The following is an 18,233-nucleotide window of genomic DNA, read 5'->3' on the forward strand; positions in this document are numbered from 1 at the left end:
ATCATATGACCCACCCAAATTCAAATCCAACACACCTATTGGCACTCTTATCAAGCTAAACAATAAAGAATGATCTTATCTTGCTTTATTCATGACCAAAAATAATAACACATCCAATAGTAAGTCCATTATAATACAATACATTATACTAGAAAAAGCAATAACAACAATAAATTAGTAAAAAGGGAAAACAACATATATAAACTATGAAAAATCCAATAAAAATAATAATGAAAAGATTATTTCTCAAGATAATCAACAGAAGCTTTCATGATGGCAACAAAGGCTTGGAGGTTGCCAATAGTAAGATGAATTTTTTCAACATCTTTAGTCTCAAAATCAATTGTAAGTTTGATGAAAGATGAATTTTCACCATTCTCTATAACTTCAAATTTGATCCCATAGAAATTGAATCCAAGATCAAGATATCCACCTTCAACAATCTCTACTTCCTTCACTCTTTTTTCATCATCCACTATCACATATTTCTCTTTATATGGAGGATTTCCGGGTAAACCTAACACATTTTGTCAAAAAACAAAGTATCAAAAGGCCATCAACAAACTTAAATCATTTATTGTAATATCTGTCATAGTTTAACTTGACATAAAATTTAATAAAGAAAAAAAAAATTTCTTTTAAATTTGCGATCTTAAATATTTCATAACATTTGTGTGGCTATAACTTTTTTTTTGAAACTTGTGTTCTTAAACGTGTTGTAGCATCTGTGTGGCTATAAAGATTTCACATTAAGGAAATAAATTGAAATGTGTCGTTCTTTTATAAGAGGACTAATAAGAAATTAGTATCAAACAAAGCAGAATGAAGAAGGTCCAAGATTATCACGTAATAAATAGAATATAGAGGGTACGTAACTATAATGTGTTTGTTGTGGTAAGTAGAATAACTAATGTAATATACAACTTAACTGGTGCAGGTGAACTCGCTTATGATGTTTACATCAAATCAATAACAATAAAGCGTCTTGCATTTATACATTCAACACTTAAACATGGTTAAGTGGTATGTATTTTGAAAAAAAAATTCATTGCTAAATTTAAATTAATTGATTAGGTATAAACATCAGCTACAAATAAATATTTACTGTGGACGACATCACTTATGAAAGAAGAGGAAAAAAGAAGAGATAATTATATGTATGCTAAATACATATATTATATTTATTGATTTGGCGTAAATCCATAAATAAATTTATTAGGTTTTAAGTAGATTAGTAACTTACTAACTTGCAGTAGTGTACCAGCTCCTCCATTGCCTTCAATCAACTCAACTTTATCAACAATGTGTGGGAGTTTTTCAACAGCAAAATTTGCTAATTCATTAGTGCCATAGAGATTCCACACTTCACTTGCTGCTGCATTTATCTGTACTTGCTCTGTAAATTTCCCCAACATGTTTCTTGGTTTTTTAAATCTTTCCTTCCTTTTAATTTTTTGGTGACTATTAGTCAACAAGAACTACTAAATACATAGTAGTTGCTAATGAGACACACACATATATATTATATGGTACCACATGCAATGTTCCATGCTAGCACAGGCTCAATAAATCGTACTAAAAGTTGATTTATGTATTTTTTCTGTCTCAATTTATGTGACATATTTTTTATTTGACAAATGTTTAATGTCATTATCAACATGTTACCTATTTTGAGTATCGTTTATTTGATAAAAAAATATTTTATTAATATGAGACAAAATTATCAACGAAAAAACATACGTAAAATACCTTTAAAACATAGACATTAAATTTCAAAAATACCTTCAACATGAAATAGATTTATCAATAAAAAAATTTAAAATTTCAAACATACCCTTGACATGACATGACATGAAGCAGACAACGCCCGCTTCACCTCTCACTAGTATGGATGATATATAAGTTGATAAGATAAAATTTCAACCACACGTGCCTGATCATAATTGGCCGCCCTTCATATTTAATTGGTTAGCTTGACTTCCTTGTATGCCAGGGCATTTGTATAGGGACATTTTTTTTTTGTTGCTAAAATTGGATATTTTTCTTGTTGTTGTTTAGTTTAATTATTCACAAATATTGTCAGATTGATAAGATTTCGTATTATTTTTATTTTACTTATCATGTTAAATTTTTGATTATGCCTTGACAAATTGACAGTTTGACATTATGGGATACTAGGCATAAGTTCGATCACTAAAAAATAAAAAATCAAAGATCAATCGAATTAATGGATAAAAATTAGCGAATAATCCATTTGAAGGACAAGTTATGCAATTTTATAGATATTGATTTGGAAAAATTACTTAATTGAGTGCTTTTTAAAAATTAATTACTGATTTTAGCGATATTTTTTATTTATTACAATTTATAGCAATACATAGCAATATTATGATAAATATACATTTGTATTAAAAGTGAATTAGCATATAATATAAATGTATTATAAGTGTTTTAAAATATATATTATGCTTGTGTAGTAAGAAACTGACATAATGTATTATAAGTTTATTAAAGTATGTGAAAAATGTATTATCCATCTATAAAACTTGTATTATATATGTTTTATAAATAATTCTCTGCAATATGTATTAAAACTGTATTATAAATATATTATAAGTGTTCAGTGATATTTTTTTTATTGCTATAGATGGTAAATATTTTCTTAATATTGTATATTTATGTAAGTTTCCCTATTGATTTTGCAAGCCCAATTATATAGAGTCCATTTGGATGGGCTTAAAAAAAGTAACTTTTATGTATGGAGTGCTTTTAGAACTTTGAAGTGTTGAAAATTATTTTTATAAATAAGCAGTTGAATGTTTGGATAAAAGTGTTTATGTTGAAAATAAGTGTTTGAATTTTAGGGTTAAAAGAATAAAAAGGGTAGTTTGGAAATTTAGTTAAAATATAAGAGATATAAAAGTAATTTTCATGGTCAAACAAAATGGCTTTAAGCACTTAGAAAAAAAAGTTAGAAATCCTAACTTTTCATTTTTGACTGACTTTAAGAACTTTATGACTTAAAGTTAGCATTAAACAAAGAAAAATTTACATAAATGTACTACATTAAGAAAGTATTTACCATTTATAGCAATAATATTTTTTTCACTGAACACTTATAATACAATTATAATACAATTTTAATACATATTAGCGAGAATAATTTATAAAACTCATATAATACAAGTTTTATTCATGGATAATATATTTATCACATACTTTAATACACTTATAATACATTGTGTCAATTTCTTACCAAACAAGTATAATATATTTTAAAACACTTATAATACATTTATATTGCATGCATAATTCACTTTTTATACATAGTAGATATATCATAATATTGCTATATATTTCTATAAATGGTAATAAATAAAAAGTATCGCTAAAATCAGTAATTATTTATTAAAAAGTATTTTTTCTAGTAATTTTTTCTTAAACAAATACGTTCAAAAGCTAAATATGAGCTTTAAGTTGATTTTGACCAACTTAAAGTCCACCCATCCAAACGGGCTCATAATCTATTTCTAAGTGGCCCATTAATACAGATCTCGTCACATCCCGTTTTATAGTTATAAAAATAATTTTGAAGTATATGATATTTTAAAAGGATATAATATTGATTTGGTTAGGTTTCCATTTTTCTTTTAGATAAAGCCAAGGAAAATCAATTATAGTCGGATTTCTTTCTTGATTTGATTAAATTTATTGATTTGGTGTGGTTTATCGATTTATTTTTTGACACACTTCTAATTATAAATGAACTTAACTAGATGGTGTATATCAGTACACGAAATTCAAACTTATTATCTTATAATTGACCTGATTGTATTGATATTTTTCCCAATAAATATATAATTCACCCCTGTCTAGAATCAGTTGGAACAATATTGACTTTGAAATCCCAATTTTATTGTATAATCTGAGTGGCATATTATTACAAAAACATATTTTATGCTTTTTATATATATTTTCCAGCAGCCAAGATGGAAGTCTTTTGAGTCCAAATTCAAAGTTAGTAATAGCAGCCATTGACACATTTTTTTTGTGTGAATTTTACTATGACTACAAAAATTCTCATGTACAAGTAAATTTTACTTTGACTACAATAATTCTCATATAAAAGTAAATGATAGACCCCTACCTAATTAAATGTTGTACCAATATAAATACTACTAGAAGAACTAAAACATAACACAAAAAACTAGTTCACAGTAACATTCTTTCACAAACCATCGCTTACTAAGAATTCTACGTCCACCACATCCGTGCTCTATCAGTATCAACCACCACCGTTAGGACGATATGAAGGGGACGATTTCCGATGAGATAGAAGTGAATGTGCCTGCAAATGTAGCATGGGAGCTCTATGGCACATTGCATTTGTCTAGGTTCATTGTGCAAGAGTTGCCTACTCTTCTTAACAAGGTTGATGTGATTGAAGGTGATGGTGGTACCGGAACTGTTCTCAAAATCACTTTTCCTGAAGGTACGTACGCAAAATCAATCTAATCATATCAAGTACGATTTTCATCTAGAGAAATGGTATTCTATGTCCACTTACAATCTGAATAGAAGAATATAGCCCCCTTCATGATTACTAGATCATTCTAGTGCTTCGGGTAATTTAATATAACCCTACATTGAAATCATCCAATCTAAAATTGTATAAGACCTTAGTGATTTACTCAGCATCGTGGGATGTAGACAAAATATTTCATTCATTTGGTGATCAACATCAAGTCACAAGGAGGCTTCATTCACTTGATTAAATTAATGAACAACAACAACATACTCAGTGTAATTATACAAGTAAGATTTAGGAAAGATAGTGGATACGCACGCCTTACCCCTACCTTGACAGTTAGACCGTCTTTCTGCAAAACCTTCTGCTCAAGAAAATAATAAACTAAACCCTACCATTTATGTAAACATAAGTAGTAATTAACACCATCATAAAACTTAATTATATGATTATTGATTTTTTTTTGTTCTTGTTAAAATAGGTACACCAGGAATACCTTATTTCAAGGAAAGATTCAACATAGTAGATAATGAGAAAAGATACAAGCAATCTCAAGTGATTGAAGGTGGATATGCTGATCTTGGCTATATTTTTTATGGAATTAGATTTGAAGTGAATGAGAAGGATGAAAATTCATGCATCACAAAATTTACAGTGAGTTATGAAGTGGAAGATGTGAAACTTGCAAGTCATGCATTCACAATGGTTGAGCCTTTGCAAACTGTCATTAGATCAGCCAAGACTTATTTAACAAACAAGACACATAATTGAGTCTATCAAGTCATATCATTTAATTGATTAAGAAGGCCAAATTTCTATTTTTATTTCTAACAAATTCAACAGTTCTACTTATAGAATAACACTAAATATATTATTGTTGTAATATCATATTGAACAATATTTCAGTTGTTCATGTAAACAATAAATTTTCGAATCGAGAAAAATAAATAATCAAGACTGGAAAATTGGAGTAACAAATTGTAATATTTGATTTCAAAATGTAGTGCGTGTTACAATCTCTATAGTAATCCTCTGATTCTTCAAATAATATAAAATATGTTGAACTTGAATTTGATTTAGAGTCAAGGGCTTGAATAGCTTGATCTTGAATCTTCGTCTTCAAATTTGGATTTGAATTATTCATCACGAACACTTGTATGGTTATGACGAATAATAATTATGAACAAGTAACTTGATCTTGAACTTTTTGATATTTTCGTTCTTGAGCTTGAATTTGATTACTTGAACTTTGTAGCTTTGTAGAAAATTTATGACATTTGATCCACGGGCTCTCTTCTTGCTTCTTGTTCTTCAAAAAAAAAAACCTCTGAGAATAATGAGGACCTCTATTTATAGTTATAGGGAGTGGTATGAGGGTGTGATTTGATTGGTTGGTTTGAACTGACCAATCAGATTTCTTTGGTGAAGAGTTTTAATTTGATTGGTCAGAACATGTCACATATACGTGACATTATTCTAGTGGCTCATTTAATTTGACTTAGATTGCCACATAACTTCGACACGTGACATGATTTTAGTGGCTCATTTAATTTGATTTGGATTGCCACATAACTTCGACACGTGTCATGATTTTAGTGGCTTATTTAATTTGACTTGGATTGCCACATAATTTTGGCACGTGGTATGATTCTAATGACTCATTTAATTTGACTTGGATTGCCATATAACTTTGACACGTGGTGTGATTTTAGTAGCTCATTTAATTTGACTTGAATTGCCACATAACTTTGACATATGATATGCTTTTAGTAGATCATTTATTTGTCTTGGATTGCCACATCATTTGGACTATTTTCTTGAATTTAATATAATTCAAATTAATTTACGGATTTAAATCCAATATAATTTTAATGTTTATAGTCCGGACTAAAGAAAGCTATATGTATGTGATGCAAAAATAATATTATCATCTTCTTGTTAGTTTGCTGTCTTTTTTCAAGTTCTAACTTATGATTAGTTTTTTTTCCGGGTTAGGAACCAAAAAAAATAAATAGAAATTAATACATGAACGGCCTCTTGCCATTTGCCAGTAAGTTATGTGAAGATATTTGACTAAGAATAGAATTAAAAAATAAAAAATAATATGTGATGATTTGTTCCAACTTTATCGGATGTCCCCAAAGGGACGAACTTATAAATCAATGTTCAGCTATATTAAGAAGCTGAAGTTTGTTAATGTGGCCGATGAGGGAGAAATAGCTTACTAGTTGGGTGTTTTTCACTGGGCCGGGCCTGGACCTTCCATCTGAATGGGCCGGCCTTCTTTCTTATTTCTCTTGCTTCATGGACTTTGATGGAGAAACACAAAGTAGAACCATACAATTAAAGGTTTTTCAAATCGAAAAAATGTTATTAATTTAATTAAAATAGGTTATTGATTTTACGGTTTTGATAATAGTTTAGATATTTTTATTTTATGGGGTTATCAGTTCTATATTAATTTGAGGTTTATCTTAAATTGTTAACGATAATTCGATAGTAAGTTACAAGTATAACCATTGATGTATAAAGTCCTTCACTTAGGGTACAATTTCATACTTTTATTTTTCACTATCTCAAACTTAGTTATTTTATAAGGTGTCGGTGCATGCTTTTGAGTGAGATGCAATCTATTCCAACTCATAATGTGCATGATTTATCTGGTTTGTCTTTTGTTTCTAAGTGATATTGAAGAAAAAATTCGTGTGTAATCTTAATAATGGTCAAACCAACAACAATCAATAATTGATAAATCAATTGAATCTTAACAATTTTATAATGATTTAGAATATTTACAAATTGACAATCGATAAATGGAACTAATAAACTTAATATATTTATAGTCATAAAATTGACACATAACATATGAAAGACGATAAGTTCTAGGGAAAATAATTTTAGTATGTGCCAAAATTCTTTCGTTCTCTCTCTTTTAAATTTCTTATTTTGGTAAATATTGTTATCGAAAATAAGACGAAAAGAGAAAGTCACTTACTAGAAATTAGCAATTATATTGAAACTTAATTTTTGAGGAAATCACATTTGATTTAAGAGTCGTTATGGAGCTATACATATAGAGTTATACATATATGTTTCGCGGCTCAACTAATTCAAATTCGCGATTATATGGGATTAATTAAAGGGAAAATGCTTCCTATCAGAAACTTTTTCATTCCCAATGCTCGAACTCGGAACATTTGGGTAAAAATGAAAGAAGAAATCTTACTCTTCTCATCACAACTCTTGATAGTCACTGCCACCACGTAAGTTGAAACTCTTTTTTTAGTTTTCTACCCTATGTCATATCTCCGTTTTGACGCCCGACTAATCTGAATTGTTGAAATTGCACGAATTACCCTTAAAATGGGATGATTATTAATGTTTGCCCTCAACAACTAAATGCATGCCTAGCTAGTGAGATATAAGTTCTTTAGAAACTGAAGTCATATGAGATATAACTTGAGAGATATAGTAACACAAAAAAATATATGCCCACAATTAATTTTTTTTTTGTTATGAGGCCATTAGTTAGATATTAGCAAAAGATAAGGGCATAAGTGCCAATGATCCATCTAGATTAGTGCGGAAAAAATTCACTTTAAAAGTTAAAAGTTCTTTACTAAAGACGATTTGCTACTGATAACTTAAACTCAAGTTAAAACTAAGTGTATGAAAAAATGATTTTAAAGGGGTGTGGTCACTTTGTCTTCTTTGTTGTAGACAATCAAATCATGTTTTTATCACTAAACTGACAGGTTCCAACTCAACAATTTTGATGGGCCTCATTTTTGTGGTCCTTAAATATTGTTAGCCATGCTCTTTGAAATCATTGAAATGGCTAATAGGCTCACCTACCCCTTAACTACATTTGTGGTTCTCCAAAGCCTTAGGATTTGAAAACAGATTTACGTAAAAGCATATGAGCCACTAAGGCATCAAACACTCTCTTTCTCTTTCTCTATATATATATGCTCCAAAAGATGTCTCTTTTTTGTATACACTTTCCCTCTCCTTGATGTATTTGAAGATTACTTAAAATGACCAACCACAACAAATTCAATATAATTCAACACATAGGGTTTGAGATCGTAGAATATATACAGATTTAAATACTATTTTGAGAAAGTGGAAATTTTGTTATTGATAAATCCTCGGTTAAATGATTAGAGATTATTACACAATTTCCAAAGAAATAAATAAAGAAGTTCATCAAAGGCAAAGGTCATAAGATTTGAAGTTTATGGTATCTGAATTTGTTAATGAATCCACAATTCGTTTGAGTTATTGGTTTAACAATTACATAGTTATACATAATTAACAAATTTTTCTAATACAAATATAATTCAAAGTAATAATTACTGAATTCGACTAAACCTCTTAGTTTATGATGTCCCCCTTCACACTCTCCTTTGAGGGCACACATTTTTTTGCCCCTACCTTTCTTTACCTGATCCATCACTTTCAACCAGCTAATTTTTAAGCACATGAAGTCTCATATGTTCTAATAAGTTGCTATTATTCAACATAGTGTATAAAAGTTTTCTACTCCATTGATGGTCTTGAAATTTCATGTTTATTAGAAAGTGAGTGATGAAATAGTTAAAACCCCTTCCATTTTTGTTGGATATTTCAAGTTCGAACTTTAAAATAGAAAATTTTCTTAAGAGAGCATTTCAACTCCTTTAATAGGCCTAATACCGATAGCATGAATCAAAATTAGTCAAGCAATAGCTAATAGACTCTAGTATTTTTTTTTTAATAGTCATGCCTCGTAATTTGTATTCAGATTTAGTAGGTTCATGACTTGATCACTTACGATTTGTATCGCTTGTATGGGCAAATTAATTATATACTTTATGTTAAAGCTTAATCCACACTTATATAAATATTGAGACTGTTAGTAATAATTCCCCTTTCATTATCTATCATTGTTCGCATGCATATTATAACAGAATCGATCGATACACATCTAAACAAAAGATCAATCGAGGAAGGTTCATTCATTTACACTCACTTTTTTTTTTTTGCAAAAAAAACACATTGTAAAGAGAGGAAAAAGATAAGAGGAAGCTTCGGACTGTGGATAGAACCAAATGCCCATACTTAGGTATGGATTTGTTTGAATAATTGAAGGATGCAGAAGCGGAGTTCAGATTTAAAGTATATGAATTTAAAATTTTAATCATTTTAAATTAACAAAATAAATATAGAATTTGGACAAGTAATACTGAATTCTATTGAATTCGTAGACTATATTCTAGCTCCGCTACTAAATGGGTGAGATATGTACATTTTTGCATTCCTTCTTAGCATATAATTCTAACTTCCAACTTCCTTGGGGCTGCTGACGTTTTTAGAAGCTCAATCTTTGTACATATCTAATATCCCTTTCCAATTCAAGAAACAACAACTTGTTCATGGAAAGCTCATTCTTTATCTTAATTATCTAACGCCCCCTTGATGACATATGTTCATGGCTTATATTACTTTCGTTTCAATTTATGTGATAATATTTGATTGAACACAAAATTTAATGAAACACTTGAAAACACATAAGATGACATGTGAAATTACAATAACAAAATACTTAGTGTAATTCTACATGTAGAATTAATTGAGGGAGCTAATGTATACGCCAACCTTATAATTCTTACCTCGTAAAGATAGAATTTGAGAAAGTTAATGTATATACCAACTTTACAACTCTTACCTCATAGAAATAAATTATTATTTTCGAAAAAATTTCTACTCAAGCAGATAACATATTATAAATTATATATATATATATATATATATATATATATATATATATATAATATTATTAAAGCCATGAGAGTATTACAAGTGGACCGTTCAAAAAGAAAGGTGTCTCAACTAACTTTTAATTTCTAACTACTTACATCACGATGGCAATCTCGTAAATATCCTCCAAAAACAATGTCAAATTTTAAACAAAAATCCATGTCTCAAAATTGTTTAGTAAATGTGGCTCATCTTTCTCCAATATTTTATTTATAGAACTCACACTTTCACTCTCACTCACTCTAAATTCAACAAAAAAAATAAAAATTAAAAAAAAATTCCACCATTATCTGTTCTTATCCTTTTATTATTGTGAATTTTTTTATAAAAAAATTGGGTGTAAAAATGGCTGGAAATGGAGTATTTGCAGAAATAATTGATGGGGATGTGTACAAATATTATTGTGAAGGAGAATGGAAGAAATCAGCTTCTGGAAAATCTGTTGCTATTATCAATCCTACTACAAGAAAGACACAATACAAGGTTCAAGGTATGTTTTTTTTTAGATTTTTTTATGTGGGTGTGGTGAAAATATCAAGATTGATGTTTGTTTGAGCTTCTTTGTTAGATGAATTGTCTGTCATGTGATGAAGTTGAGTTTTGGCGTAATTGATAAAGTTGATTACGTGTAACATGGATCAAGCCCGTAGCTGACTTTTGCCTCCACCCCTGACGGATCTACATTTCGGATTTTCGAGAACAACCCGTAATTTTGGCCCAAACCATGTGTTTGTATTAGAAATATATTTAATATGTGTAAAAGTAAGTTAGTTTGAACGTCTATTCTAAAATTCCGAACCATAAACTCAAAATTTTAGATTCGACTGACTCTGATAGTATTTAAAACTTTCAGACTTTAAGTGTTCTGTTTTCTTGTAGAATTTTATGACCATTGGTCACATTGGGAGGTGGGAAACAGCCAAGAACTCCCAGTACTAGATTCTCTTTATTTTATTTTTTATCTACTTCTCAAATTTAGTTATATACATTGATAGTGTAAAAACATTATACTATCATTGTAGTTTAACCTATTATAACATATTAGTTAACATTTTATTCGGTCGTAGGTTAATGTCACCGATAAGTCACTTGATTGTGTAAAATTTAACGAGTCAGTGTATAGAACGTAAACTCTAAAGAATTTATGCATTGGACTATTTCTTGATTTTGGTGCAGCATGTACACAAGAAGAGGTGAACAAAGTAATGGAAATAGCAAAAGCAGCACAAAAATCATGGGCTAAAACACCACTATGGAAAAGAGCAGAGTTACTTCATAAGGCAGCTGCAATTTTGAAAGAACACAAAGCTCCTATTGCTGAATGCCTTGTTAAAGAAATTGCAAAACCAGCTAAAGATGCTGTCACCGAGGTACCTCGTGATTGATTAACTAAATGAAGAACTTAAGAAGTTATATACGCTGAATGAGTCGTATGTTGCTCGAACTCTCTAAAAATATCGCTTGATGCGTGTCAGATCCTTTAAAAGTAGTGCATTTTTTGAGTATCCGACACAGGTGCAACAATATTTTGGAGAGTCCGAGCAACATATACACTGACTTATGTTACTCTGACTCTCCAAAAAGGCCTCCGGGCAAGTGTCGGATCCTTCAACAGTAGTGTATTTTTGGAGGATCCGACGCCGGTGCGGCAACATTTTGGAGCAACATATACACTGACCTATGTTACTCCTTCTCTCTCTCTCCAAAGATGTCCCCGTGTGTGTGTCGGATCTTCCAAAAGTTGTGCATTTTTGGAGGATCTGACACAAGTGCGGCAAAAATTCGGGGAGTTCGAGCAACATAGATTATAACTTTTACTGTTGTTTAACTTGTGATAGCAAGTTGGTTACCATTTACGGTTAAATGTTTATAACATAGATTTTCTTGTAATTACCTTATAAGTCATTACTTAATTGTGTAAAGTGTCAGTTCATAGAACTTAAACTCTTTAAAATATTGTAAGATTTCTGAAAATTTTTAATTGCTTTATCGACTGATAAAGTTGTGGGTTTACGAAGGTTGTAAGGTCTGGAGATTTGGTTTCTTACACTGCTGAAGAAGGAGTTAGAATTCTCGGGGAGGGTAAGTTCTTGGTATCTGATAGTTTCCCTGGAAATGAAAGGACCAAATACTGCCTGACTTCCAAGGTACATTTCTTGACTAATCCATTTAATTTTGCTTTATTATAATGTCATTTAGTATAAAGTATCATCGGTTTGCGTTGATTGTCAAAGGATTAAGATATTTTAATGACTTTGAGGTCGTTTGAATTGACTTATAAGCTGCTTATAAGCTGTTTTTAGCTTTTTTTGAGTGTTTGATTGGCCAACTTAAAGTCATTTTGTACTTAAAATAAGTCCCAATAAATAATTGAGTTTATTTGGATGAACTTATTTTAAGTAGTTTATAAGTTGAAAACAGCTTATAAGTCAAAAATAAAAAAAGTTGGCCTACACCTACTTTTTTTCCCCAACTTATAAGCTGCTTAAAAATAAATCAATCCAAACAAGCTATTTGTCTACTACCTTACTAGTTTCATTTCATTGTTTTGCAAAGCATGTTGGCTTTATATGTATATAAAACGTTGGATCGATGTGCTTGTATTATGACTTCGTGTCAGTTGTCACCCATTGGAAATGTTGTTGCAGTGGTATTACATATTGTTAGGATCAAGCGCTTATTTATTATGCCCAAAGCTATAGCTGATAGCAAAGACGCAATTTTATTTCTTAACTAAGTCCACCATGCAAGTGTCATGTTCGATCATGACTCCGACCTGGGCCACCCTAACCCCTCGTAGGCCTTGTCATAGGCAGGATGTTGGCATTACCCAACACATATAGCCAGGACATTTGCTTTGACTTAGGCGAATAAAATAATTCCGGAGAACCAATTAGGTTCTTACAACAATAAGAGGAAAATAACCAAGACTGGGATGGAAATTATTTTTTTCTAAAGTATTGACTAGACGAAGTCAAGAAAGAGATGTTATAAATTGACATGATCTAAACATTGGCCTATAAAGAATATACTTAGGGAATATTACTAGACTAATTAAAGTTGGAACTTCAGATAACATGATGAGGACAAGTTTGAGGAAAACTAAAAGATAATCCCCCGTCCCAATCAATGTGTTGCACTTTGAGTGAGCATGCAGTTCAAGAAAAAAAGAAAGACTTTTAAAACAAACCATAGATATTTGTGTGAGTATAATCATAAAATGAAAAGTTTAAAGTTCATTGCTTTTAAATATAAAAATGTATCATTCTTTTCGGGACAAACTAAAAAGAAAAGTGTTTATCACATAATTGGGACAAAGGGAGTATTCAACATTCAGTTTTGTCTTTTCATGAGTGAAGCCATCACCTATAAAGATGTTCCGTCAAGACAAATGTTTCATGTTTGTCTATTTAAAAGAAAGGCAACATAAACCGATTTCAAGTCAGACGAGATTATGAGAACATTTCTTTACCTGAATCTGTACTAGTTCGAAAATAAATTGGAAAAAATAGGTGAAAATGTAGAAACTCAAAACATCAGCCTATAACCACTCAATTTCTCATAATACATGACAACCTTTTGGTAACTGCATAAACTGGCACAAATTATCTGTAAATTTTCCGTTATCAGTAGCAAAATACAGATTGGAACTCACATTTTATACTTAAAATGTTGATACTAAGTTTGTCGGTAATATACTGATGATTATGACCTACACGTTCGTGGAGTACAGATACCGTTGGGTGTGATTCTAGCCATTCCTCCTTTCAACTATCCGGTCAATCTTGCCGTCTCCAAGATTGCTCCTGCACTGATTGCTGGAAACTCATTAGTCCTCAAGCCTCCAACTCAGGTTACTTCACTAAAATTCGATCTCAGATTATAACGCATCAATTTCTGACTATATAGTTTCTCCGATTTATCAATAGTATTCTATATGATGACACCTCTCCTTTTCCTTTTTTATTTTCGACCTTACTTTACCACTAAAGGATCTCTATAAATGGATAATATTAACATCATTTAACTTCGAGAAAAAAATAATTCCAACAGAGCTCTAACCACTTTTTCAAGTAAATTTTTGTCCCTCGCAGAACTGTAGACATATTTTCAAGTAAAATGCATGTCCAAATACAACTTCAATTTCCAAATGCCCATTTTCAACTTAACTTCACATGCTAAGTCTTTTCAAGTATTACGAAATTCATGTCCAAACGTCTGCTTACTTCGAGTGATCATTTGTAACAGGGTGCTGTGGCTGCCCTTCATATGGTGCATTGCTTCCACTTAGCTGGATTCCCTAAAGGCCTTATCAGTTGTGTGACTGGAAAAGGTTCCGAAATAGGTGATTTTCTCACTATGCATCCTGGAGTAAACTGTATAAGGTACTCCCTCAGTTTCAATACACCCTCTGTTTCAATTTGTTTGTCTGGTTTTGACTTAGCAAATAAACAAGACTTTTGAATGTTGTTGTCTTAAACTAAAGATATGTAGAATATACCAAAATGTCCTTTAATGTTGTGTTCTTAAACATGCTACGTGAAGTTGGAATTAAAGAGTTGTCAAAAAGGGAACGAGACAATCTTTTTGAAAACAGACTAAAAAGGGAAGAAAGACAAACAAATTGAAACGGAGGGAGAATAGTCTGTCTCATTGTTTCATTTGTTTGAATTTATGCTTTTTCTTAAATTGCAACCAAAACACTAATGAGTAAACAAGTTCCTTCGTTCCGTTCTTGATATCTTTGTGTAGCCACACATAATGGTGCACTTGTCTTGTTTTTTCAGCTTCACTGGTGGAGACACCGGTGTTGCAATCTCGAAGAAAGCAGGAATGGTCCCTCTACAGATGGAGCTGGGAGGAAAGGACGCTTGTATTGTGCTCGAGGATGCTGATTTAGATTTGGCCGCTGGAAACATTGTGAAAGGAGGATTTTCTTACAGGTGTGTGAATTTTATATTCGTTATCAAAACAGAACATGTTAGTGGTTTTTTTCTTAACAATCAAGTTGTCGGAACTGCATTGGTATTAGGAGAGTCTAAACCGAACATTCCCTGTATGCATTTTATGAAATCGACGTATTAGTAAGCTTTTCTAATGATATATACTCACTTCATGTATTGCCTGACTTATTATCTCTCACACTTAAAATCACATTTTTGTTCGTGTGTTGGATGAGCTTCTCTTTAATACCATTAATCATCAATGATATGAATGCAATATGTGGTCACTTTTTGTTGTAAAGTTCATATTACACGTATAATATGTCGATATCCTTTCCTATCACAGTGGTCAAAGATGCACGGCCGTTAAGGTCGTGTTGGTGATGGAATCCGTTGCTGACGCTCTTGTTGAGAAGGTAAATGCCAAAGTGGCAAAGTTAACCGTTGGGCCACCGGAAGATAATTGTGATATCACTCCAGTTGTCTCCGAGTCATCCGCAAATTTCATCGAGGGGCTGGTCATGGATGCAAAGAAGAAAGATGCAACATTTTGCCAGCCATACAAGAGAGAAGGCAACCTCATCTGGCCCTTGTTGCTAGACAATGTTAGGCCGGACATGAGAATAGCTTGGGAAGAACCATTCGGGCCAGTTTTACCCGTTATTCGGATTAACTCCGTTGAAGAAGGAATTCACCACTGCAATGCTAGCAATTTCGGTCTGCAGGTACTTCTTTCTCTACATCTATCACAGGAAGAAAAATATCGGTGTTGTTTGATTCGTTGTACAAGAAAAAATAATCCCAGCATAACTAAAATGCATTGTTTGGTTGACCATAGTAAATAATACTCGCATTACGTTATACAAGAACCTAGCATAACATTCAATGTATTGGTTATTCACCCTATAATGATTCCGTCCTTCCATTATCGTTCATTGCATAAACAATTCCTATACAACATAACTAGCACGTGAACCAAACGACTCTGTAGTATGTCCTGAGGTTTGATATATTTGACTCAAAACTACAGGGCTGTGTGTTCACCAAAGACATCAACAAAGCAATACTAATCAGTGATGCAATGGAAACCGGAACCGTTCAGATTAACTCGGCTCCAGCTCGTGGACCGGATCATTTCCCGTTCCAGGTAATTAAACTCCGATTTCCACATAATCTTGATTATCTTCGCGATAATTTCGTAGTAATCAAGGTGATTAATGTTGTTTAACAGGGTATTAAGGACAGTGGAATTGGATCACAAGGGATTACTAACAGTATTAACATGATGACTAAAGTGAAGACCACTGTGATCAATTTGCCAACCCCTTCTTATACTATGGGGTAAATTAATCACTATTTGCTTTAGAAATAAGACAATAATATAATTAAGAATCTATGTTGTAGATGTTAGTGAACTTGAAACTAATTATTGTTCATTTCTCCCCTTTGAGCTTATGAAGATTAATATTGGTGGATCGGTGGATCAGTATTAGCATTATTTTCGTAGTTTCTTGTTTTTCGATTGCTGTTACTATCTATTGTTTCTTGTTCTTCATTTATCGCATTATTCTGCTATGTTATGCTTTCTCTATTATTTGTCATGTCTTATTTCCTATGCCTTGTTTTACCTTTGTATTGTCTCTTACAAACTCCCTTGTTATGTGTTACTTGAGCGCTTTCTATCTCTACGAGATAGAGGTAAGGTTGGACTACACTTTACCCTTTTCAGATGTCATTTATGAAAATACACTGGGTATAAATGTTGGTGTTGTTAAAGATTAATATTGGTGAACATGGTGAATGACATGACATTATTTAAGACTATGAAAAATCATTTTTTCTTCAACATTTGTAAATTTCGTGTTTGATCAAATTAAGACACATAAAATGATACGAAGGGAAGTAAAAGTAATATTTTCGAAAACTACTCAAGTTCCATTAGTAGTATATTTTTTTTATGGTATATTTCGAATTTATTTTTCTTTTTTCCTTCAAGAACATTTTCTTTTCATGTTTCTTGACTTTATTTTACTGTTTTAATTTTCACAGAAAATTATGAGACATTTTGACATCCAAATGAAGCTGTGGAAATAAAAAGCAAATAAAGCTTTATTTATTTATTATGAGAGGGTCCTTCCTGTACTGCTCTAATTGGGCTTCTTACTTGGGCCTGTTTGTGGGCTGCTTTTATTGATTTTGTGCATTCAAAGCAAATTTAAGTATTCTTTTCATATCAGTACATTTAAACTTTGATCATACATACTCGTACGAGCATTCACATCAAATTAAATAATTTAGCCATAATAGTTAAATTTAAACTGAGATTATATATTTATAAAAACATTGCCAAAAGAATTTAGTTCTTAATGTGTAATTTCAAATATGTAATAGAAGTTCACAGTTATAAAAAAAATGTAATACATTGATTTTTTGTGTATGTATATCATATATATCAACTCTCCTTCACTTTTTTTGGGGATACTCCTTTATATGTTGATTGATGAAAATTTTGATTTCGTCACGGATAAGAATCTAAAAGTTGAACTTGTTGAACTTGTCAAGGTGAATTCTTATTACGCGCCTGACACACATATTTTGGCTTTGTGTGTCCATAACTCAAAATAAGTGACCTAAAAATTGTCGCCCGACTAAATCCACATCTCTATACAAATGTACATATCCATTTGAAATTCTGAATCTGCTGATGCCAACCAGCTCTATCACCATCGACCTCCACTACTTGCCATTAGCAGCTATCTGCACCACAATAACTTTAATTTTTTAAAATTTTATTTTTTATTTAGAATTTGATATCTATTTTGAGAGCTTATTAATTCAAATTTGTTTTGAAAAGTCCGACTTTGGAGGTAAAAATTGTTAAATTTAATTTATATTGTAACTGTTGTTAGGTGTACCAGTTGAAAACAATATTATAAAAAGAGGCATCAGAATAATAATTC

General features: G+C 31.2%; 3 protein-coding genes across 3 annotated transcripts; 2 read left to right on the plus strand and 1 right to left on the minus strand.

Annotated features, from left to right (window-relative positions):
- Window positions 1–63: 63 nt before the first annotated feature.
- Window positions 64–1,546, minus strand: LOC129893081 (norbelladine synthase-like). The gene is made up of 2 exons (XM_055968574.1): window positions 1,244–1,546; window positions 64–517 (listed from the first exon to the last, which is right to left on the minus strand). Exons 1-2 carry the CDS (start codon window positions 1,413–1,415, stop codon window positions 240–242), a joined length of 450 nt encoding a protein of 149 aa, XP_055824549.1. The 5' UTR covers window positions 1,416–1,546; the 3' UTR covers window positions 64–239.
- A 2,647-nt stretch (window positions 1,547–4,193) lies between these two features.
- LOC129893082 (norbelladine synthase-like) lies at window positions 4,194–5,607 on the plus strand. The gene is made up of 2 exons (XM_055968575.1): window positions 4,194–4,492; window positions 5,010–5,607. Exons 1-2 carry the CDS (start codon window positions 4,309–4,311, stop codon window positions 5,297–5,299), a joined length of 474 nt encoding a protein of 157 aa, XP_055824550.1. The 5' UTR covers window positions 4,194–4,308; the 3' UTR covers window positions 5,300–5,607.
- Window positions 5,608–10,557: 4,950 nt separating this feature from the next.
- On the plus strand, window positions 10,558–17,721 carry LOC129891523 (NADP-dependent glyceraldehyde-3-phosphate dehydrogenase). Its single transcript, XM_055966909.1, has 10 exons — window positions 10,558–10,820; window positions 11,507–11,700; window positions 12,349–12,477; window positions 14,064–14,183; window positions 14,579–14,715; window positions 15,118–15,273; window positions 15,620–15,998; window positions 16,304–16,420; window positions 16,505–16,614; window positions 17,323–17,721. Exons 1-10 carry the CDS (start codon window positions 10,676–10,678, stop codon window positions 17,330–17,332), a joined length of 1,497 nt encoding a protein of 498 aa, XP_055822884.1. The 5' UTR covers window positions 10,558–10,675; the 3' UTR covers window positions 17,333–17,721.
- The last annotated feature ends 512 nt before the right edge of the window (window positions 17,722–18,233 follow it).

The sequence above is a fragment of the Solanum dulcamara genome, chromosome 6, assembly GCF_947179165.1.
Source record: "Solanum dulcamara chromosome 6, daSolDulc1.2, whole genome shotgun sequence".
Classification (NCBI taxonomy): Eukaryota; Viridiplantae; Streptophyta; class Magnoliopsida; order Solanales; family Solanaceae; genus Solanum; species Solanum dulcamara.